The 7,672-nt window shown below is 32.1% G+C and overlaps 1 protein-coding gene across 3 annotated transcripts; it reads left to right on the top strand.

Moving 5' to 3' along the window:
* The first annotated feature begins 2,083 nt into the window (after window positions 1–2,083).
* Window positions 2,084–5,470, top strand: LOC111025346 (superoxide dismutase [Cu-Zn]). 3 transcript variants are annotated; one of them, XM_022303193.2, is made up of 8 exons: window positions 2,084–2,239; window positions 3,155–3,242; window positions 3,321–3,422; window positions 3,552–3,647; window positions 3,887–3,918; window positions 4,025–4,100; window positions 5,128–5,181; window positions 5,316–5,470. In XM_022303193.2, the coding sequence occupies exons 2-8, from the start codon at window positions 3,167–3,169 to the stop codon at window positions 5,336–5,338; spliced, it is 459 nt and encodes a 152-aa protein (XP_022158885.1). In that variant the 5' UTR covers window positions 2,084–2,239; window positions 3,155–3,166; the 3' UTR covers window positions 5,339–5,470. The 3 variants fall into 3 exon arrangements, with proteins under 3 accessions (XP_022158885.1, XP_022158886.1, XP_022158887.1); XM_022303194.2 differs by having other exon boundaries at window positions 2,111–2,239; window positions 3,147–3,242; XM_022303195.2 differs by having other exon boundaries at window positions 2,163–2,239; window positions 3,162–3,242.
* The last annotated feature ends 2,202 nt before the right edge of the window (window positions 5,471–7,672 follow it).

Genomic DNA, 7,672 nt, shown 5'->3' with positions numbered 1-7,672 from the left:
GCTTTATACTCCCATCAGCAATTCTGTATGTTTTTTCCTTATCTAGTTTTGCCGCGAATTTCTCAATCAAATCATTGAACAAAATAATTTGAATACTTTCTCCCTACAATTATATTTGAAACCAATTATAATCAATCACATTAAATAGAATGCAAATGAATTTAAAAAGATTCTTACCTCCTTATCAGTAGCAATGAATTTTTGTATCCTGGTTGGATTTCCTTTTCTGCTTGGAAATTTTTTTTCAAGGAATTTTCTAACAATAGTTACGCTTGTCGACCACCCTGTTTGAAATGGGTTCAATTCCGCGATAGATCTAGTTGGCATCTCTGTCATCTAGCTGAAATTTGATAAACAAATTATTATGAAACTATAATAATAATAATTATTATTATTAAAAAACTAAATTAATTGAAAATTAATTACTTACCTTGAAGGATCAAAGTTTGGCTTTTCTCTAGAGTACTTGGCTTCAAGATACCGTAAATGGTAAGTTTTGAGACATTATTTATATGCAAATGGAAAGCCAAACGGATTGTATTGAAATGTATAATAAATTTCTTTTAATTATGAAATTTTAATAAGCCAAACGTATTATGGAATTTTATTAAATCACAATAATGTTAAAACATTTTCATATTTTTCACATTTCTTATGCATTTTAGTTGTATGGAATTTTAATAATTGATTTTAATGATTGTTAAATAATATTAAAACGTTTCCATCTTTTCACATTCCTTCATTGCATTTAATGGTTTTAATTGTATTGATCAATAATTAGACAACATTTGAGTGGGGCATTTTGTTCATATATAAATTAATAAATATTACATGGGCTGATAAAAGTAATTGATAAAAATTATGAGGGCAAAATAGACCTAAAATGAAAAATTGAGAGGGCAAAATAGACCTAAAATGTTTTCTATGATCCTGACATTTTAATATAGTATAGATATAGATATAGATATAGATTATAAAACTGTTATTCATTTCTTATGTTGATATTGAACTAATAGACCTATCGAAATATCAATGAAAATGTCGATAGAAACTTAGGGCCTATTTGATATGCAATTCAACTTTTGTTTCTTGTTTTCATATTTACTTAATCAAATGGATTTAGTGAATATCTGTATAGCAACTTTATTTTAAAAAACTGTTTCTGGATTATATGATCCAAATAATAAAAATTATGAAATATTTTTACATCTTTAGATTTTAAATTTAAAACTTTAAAATGCGGATTTACATTAAAAAAAAATAAAAATTTTGATAAACATATTATATTAGGTTATAAACTCATTTTATTTTTTGTTAAAATTAAAAAAGGTAAAATATAATATAATATAAATTATAGAATATTGTAAAATAATAATTCTTCAAAATTTATAACGTATTTAATAAATTAATTAACATTATTTTACATCGGACTAAATATTTAGTTAATAACTACCGCTAGCTAATTTACAAATATATTACTAAACACACATTGAACAATTTTTAAAATTGAGATTCAATTTTCAAATATGCCACAAAACTCGTATTAAATAAAAACTAAAATAACTCTATTTTTTAGTACAACATGTTAGGGTGGGGATCGAACTCACATATATGTCAAGTACTGCTGAGCTATGCTCCATTTGACTAAAATATAACTCTATTTTTAATTGAATCGTTTATTTTCACATTTCTCTTTTCTTCACATCTCATGTTACCAACCAAATATAGCCTTAGGGTGTGTTTGGAAGTGATTTTGGCATGACCAAAAGCACTTTTGTTATCGACAGAATCATTTTTCCTTCCACTGATCATGTTTGACAAATTTAAAAAATTGATTTTAGGAAAGTTCAAAATCATTTTAAATTGATTTTTAAGGTATCACTTGAAGAATAATTTTTAAAAATCAATTATACTTAAATTTTTTTTCCAAAATCACCAATTTTACCATTATTTTCAAACACAATCTTTATTAACATTGAAGGGTAGCTATACACCTACCGCAGCCATTTCCGTGATTCACATGAGCACGTGACCACCATCCTGATTCCAAAAGCGCTGCTACTCTGATTATGAAACTACCATATTACCCCTAAAGACGAATAGGCAGGTGAAGAAGCAGAGAGACACGTCCCTCCACTATATAAATCTGTAAAAACCATTAGGTCTCCATATTTCTAGATTCTTCCACAAATTCAATCTCTCCTGCACTCTCTTTCAGCTCTCCAAGGGGTGTTCTGAGGTGATATCTCCATTTTCCTCTCTTAGATCCATCGCTTTTTCCTGTATTAGCTCTTTGTTTTGATCTCTTGCCCCTAATTCTTCTCAGTTTTAGCTTAATTTAGTTGTTACCTCAACGATCGGTGTAGTTTTGTCCCGAATTTCGAAATGATGGGATTCGAGTGCTTGTAATATCAGTATGATTTTGTACTCTTTGATGCTCGAGATTGTGTTTGTTGTTTTGTATCGAAATGGATATCGTTGACTGTTGTATTCTTTTATCGTTGTACCGATTTTTGTGAACTTGTTTGGTGATTTTCAATGTTTATGGAACTTCGGAGCTGCTTCTTTACCTGATTCGTGACAGTATGAAACATGCGGGCATCAATTATTGAGTTAATTTTTAAGTCCCTGACGGCATGTTGAATGAATAATGGTCTGTTTGGTACCTCTATATTTTGAGCGAGACGGGTTTCATGAATTCCCTTGCTTGTTATCCCATGAATTAGAATGGTATCTTGTTTTCAATGGGATTTGACAAGATTTCGTAGAATTTCAAAGTAAATTATTTATTTAACTTCTCATATGTTAGTTTTTAATTAATACATTTAGATTAAATTCCTAAATCAGTAAACTTTTTATATTTTTTCTGGCAAACATCCAAACAAAGAAAGTTACTTATATTCATTTAAAACCATTCTCATTCCGGACAAGACAAAGAATTGGAATAAATTCAATTAAAACCATTCTAATTCCAAACAAGATCAAGAATTTAAAAACATTTCTCGAATTACAGATCACAGTATTTAAAATCATTTCTTGGACTTTTTTTTTTTATGCCAAACAGAGTGTAAATGTTTCTCTTAAGCTCCATATTCTTTCATTGATTTAGTGTTTTTGTTATGTCACCTTGTCTAATCTTGTTTAAGGGTGTTAGATCACAGAAAACATGGTGAAGGCTGTGGCTGTTCTTGGTGCTAGCGACGTTGTCAGTGGAACTATCTTTTTTTCCCAAGAAGGAGATGGTAATTTGGTGATGGGTTTCATCTCTACGACTTATATTGCTATTTCTTCTTTCTTGTACTTGATCCGAAATGTTTCAGGTCCAACTACTGTGACGGGTAATGTTTCTGGTCTCAAGGCTGGGCTTCACGGTTTCCATGTTCATGCCCTCGGTGACACAACCAACGGCTGCATGTCAACTGGTATTGTTGGACACATATACAATTTTTTATTTATGTTACCTCTCTATTTTGAATTATGTGGATTCTTCTGAACTATTAAATATAGATACCTTCCTTTATCTGCATTAAATCTTCTAAATGTATTTGTAGGGCCACATTTCAACCCTGCTGGAAAACAGCATGGTGCTCCTGAGGATGAGAATCGCCATGCTGGTGATTTAGGGAACATTACTGTTGGTGAAGATGGTATGTTTCATTCTTTTTTCATAAAATAAATATAAATCTTGCTGGGTTATTCTATTGCCTCTTTTACAACATTTATGTTATATTTGTTTAGGTTATTTTTGTAAGAGTGTGATCTTGTCTGAGATTTCCTTTGAGAAATATATACCTATTTTGATGTTGGATCTGAGTATTGCGTCCTATGATATAGTTGTTGGATGCTCAGTAACTGCTAACACTTTGAATTTGACTGAATTCTACAGGCAAAGCTAGCTTCACGATTACTGACTGTCAGGTTTTTTCGACTGCCCCTGTTTAATTATTCTGTCATTTTTGTATTGCCAGAGGCACCCAATAGTATGGATCTTCCTCCATGTTCTAAGCTTTAGAAATTCATGCAGATTCCTCTCTCTGGACCTAACTCCATTATCGGAAGAGCTGTTGTGGTCCATGCTGACCCTGATGATCTTGGCAAGGGTAATATCTCAAACCATTTGCTGCTCAAGAGTCCTTTTAAATCTTCTTGATAGTATTTGGTCTATATCTGACATATCCCAACCCAAAAGAAACTTATTATCAATTGGCTTAAGGCTGCACCATAGGCAAGTGTTTGGTTCAGGGGAAAATTTTTTAGTAATATTATCCCATGTTTCTTTTCTTTTTTCATTTGAATATTTAGAATGGCAGCAGGGTTCATAAACATGCATGTAGATTATAATACAGCCGATACAGAAAATTGATAGTATGGAGGTGATGAGAACCGACTTTAAGATAGCAGTAAGAAGAATATTGGCTTAAAGTTGTATTGAGATTATATTCCCTTTAATATATACTTACGTTAGTGGTTCATATTATTCAACTTTTTTGGAGTAATTGGGTAGTCTATCCTCCCAAACTTCTGATTTTTGGCATTTCCAACTTTTTAGTCGGTCTTTAGTCCTTACCGCTAAACTTTAACCCAAAAGCTTAAGGTGATAGGTTATTTAAACTTTTGTACATATTCTTAAAATTCTCCACTTTTGGGCTTGGAAATTAGCATAAAACTCTATAAGTGATTATCAAATATTAATTTGGGTAGGGTTCAAACTCAAGTTCCTAGTCTTTGATAGATAGTATATTTAAGCTAACTTTGGGAGGTTTTCCGCTCAAAATTTTCATGTTTGGAAGTGATTCAAAGTAGTGGTTCACATAAAAGTGAAAAACATCTTAAAAGTGATTTGTGAGAAAGAATTTCTAGAGTGCTTTTAGTTGAGTGGATGATTGGGAAGCACTCAAAAGCAGTTTTAGGAGTGTAGGAGCAAACATCAACCTTATTTATTTGAGTATAGCTCTAATTGGTTGAGGCATATATCTCGAACAAAAAGTCGTGGGCTCCACTCAAATACTCAAAAAAATATTATTAAGCATTTTCTTACTGGAGTACTTTTTCTAAAGCACCTAAAAGCATTTGCAAACACACCTTTTCATACATATTATTAACAGTTGCTCTATTCTTGATATCCAGGTGGGCATGAACTCAGCTTGACCACTGGAAACGCTGGTGGCAGAGTAGCCTGTGGTAAGCAAATCTAAACCCTGAAAGATATTACTCTTTTTCTGTCTGTCTTCCATCTCCTTGCCCTTCCAAAGTTGTCTAAGTCTACCATGTATTCTTGAGGATTAACTTTTGTTTTTGTTTTGTTCTTTTTTCAGGCATTATTGGGCTGCAAGGGTGAACTTCATTGCTGTTGTTATCGAAGCATTATTGAGAAAACTAAATCCAAGTGCTCTAGTTCTTCCAGGAAGAGTCCTAAACTCTCGTGAATGAATAAAAATATAGCACTGGATTTGCTTGTTTCGTTTGTTTTGATTAGATGTTTACTTATCCGTGCCTGCTGTCTTATCCTTATATTTCTGGTATTTTTCAGTGTTCTGTTCTGTTTTTGAAATCAAAATCATAAAAATCCCACAATAGAAGCTTCACAGGTTACAATGGAGGAAACTGACTTCTCTTGAGAACCTCAAAACACAGGTGCTTGAGAAGCAATTTCGTGCTGACTTTCTTTTTCCTATTCCTTCTAGTATATGATTAGCCATGGAGTCTTCTTCCAGGATAAGCTTGATTGGTTGGAGAGATTCCGGTTCGACTAGAACTGAACTGAAAATCCTCTAGATAATTATTCCTGGCCCACTCTGCTTTCTTTTGATGACTGAAGTTCGAATCTGTTGCCCACTCCGATTCCCATTCTTTTATGAAAAATATTCTATCGAAGTTGACTTGTGTACAAGCCTTTAATCTAAATCTTGGTCGAACGACCTATATGGAAGAACTCGATTCGAAACTTGATTTGTTAGGAACAAGATTCACGCTGATAGGAAAGAATATTTTGGTAAAAGCCATCCAAGTTCCGACGGTCTCTTTGGAGAGCCATGGATCAATTTTTTTTCCTTCTAATAAATGTAGTGATCTCTAGATCGATATTACAAGAATTGAAAACTCATTTTTTACAAAAAACTCCATAAAAGAGATAAAAGAGAAGACATTCCACAATTCACAAGTATATACCTTCTAAATAGCGTTGCTGGTGTAATTTTTGGTTCCTCGATGTGCAGTTTCATGTTTATAGTCTGTTTGCTGCTAAACAAAATGGTCTTCTGCCGCCTAGTAATTCTTATACCCGCTCGGGTTTCGTCGTTGCTTCTCCTAGCCATTATGTCGCACATTGACACTCGTTGCCGCACTATAGACCGTGCAATGGCGTGACTTTGTGCAATGACTTGTCTTGACGTATTTTGTCCGTTTGTGTATAAATAAGTGCTCATTTCCTCAATTCTCTACGCTTCCCATTCGACTTCTCTCTGTTCCCTACCCATTATAGTGCGACTTATAGTGCATTTTTAGAGTCAATACTTGAGCAGCGAACAGTACATCCATGAGTCTAAAATTATGCCAAATGGAGATTGATTAAGCATTGGGAATTATGGAAGAAGTGATTTTTCTTGACCTTTTTTTGTGCGTTTGAAGCAAAAACGTTGAAAAAAATCTTTTTTCTTGTAGTGTCAACACATACATATAACATGTATATTGGTAACGTATATCAAGGACTCATATTAGAGGTATATCAAAGGTTCATAGCATCACAGATATATCAAAAAGGTATATTAATAATATATATCAATCAGTGGTATATCAATACACACGTATCATATGTAGATCAACAAGGTAATGAGTTGAGGATCTAAATACAAAATTAATATTCGTCGAGACATTTGGCAACCTAGAAATAAAAATCATATAAATAAATATAAAACTTGTAAAATATAAACAATTGACAAAGTTACAAAACAATTAAAAATACACATCAAACTAACTGTAGTCAATTGTTGCATGTTTATTTTCAATAGCTACTATCTCCTTGCGTTTCTTCTCAAGACAATGCTTACTCGTCTCATTCTTTTGACGTGGAGAATCCAAAATATGGCATAACCTGATTCATAAGTTATGCTTTCAATATATTTTTCTTTGTTATTTGTTTCAATCTCTTTTAACTATGTGAGTACCATCCATTTTCATTATCTTTTAACATGCTTTTCAATACTTTTTAAGTCCTTATCTAAAATATCTTCAGCCATTTTAGCTGTCTCGTATGTCAAGACACCTTTAATAGCAAAATGAATGCCTTTAATTTCTACATAACTTAGTTCATCTTAAAATTCCCTTTCCCTTTGGTTGTTAACCGTTGTTAGGTTAACTACTTCATCATCATTGTTTCTCCCTAATTCATTATTCACATATTTTTTCTCTCTCCTTAAATTATGTCGTGGAGGGATAGAAAAAATGTTAGAGAAAATTTAGAACTCTTAAAGTGTGCAAACATAAGATGCTCACATATTCAAATTTCTTACATTTATAGTCTACAAATTGAATAGAATTCATGAAATTCACAAAGTACTCTTTCTTATCACAAATTTTCACTAACTTAATTAGTGAAATGATTTACATCAATATTGATACTTTCAATACCTACTGATAAAGATTAAAACCACTCATCTATTATTAAAATTTGTAT

The sequence above is a fragment of the Momordica charantia genome (genome assembly GCF_013281855.1).
Source record: "Momordica charantia cultivar OHB3-1 chromosome 6 unlocalized genomic scaffold, Mcharantia_2.0 BLBB01000006.1, whole genome shotgun sequence".
Lineage (NCBI taxonomy): Eukaryota > Viridiplantae > Streptophyta > Magnoliopsida > Cucurbitales > Cucurbitaceae > Momordica > Momordica charantia.
The sequence above is the reverse complement of the archived record's forward strand: the minus strand, read 5'-3'. Positions and strand labels throughout refer to the sequence as shown.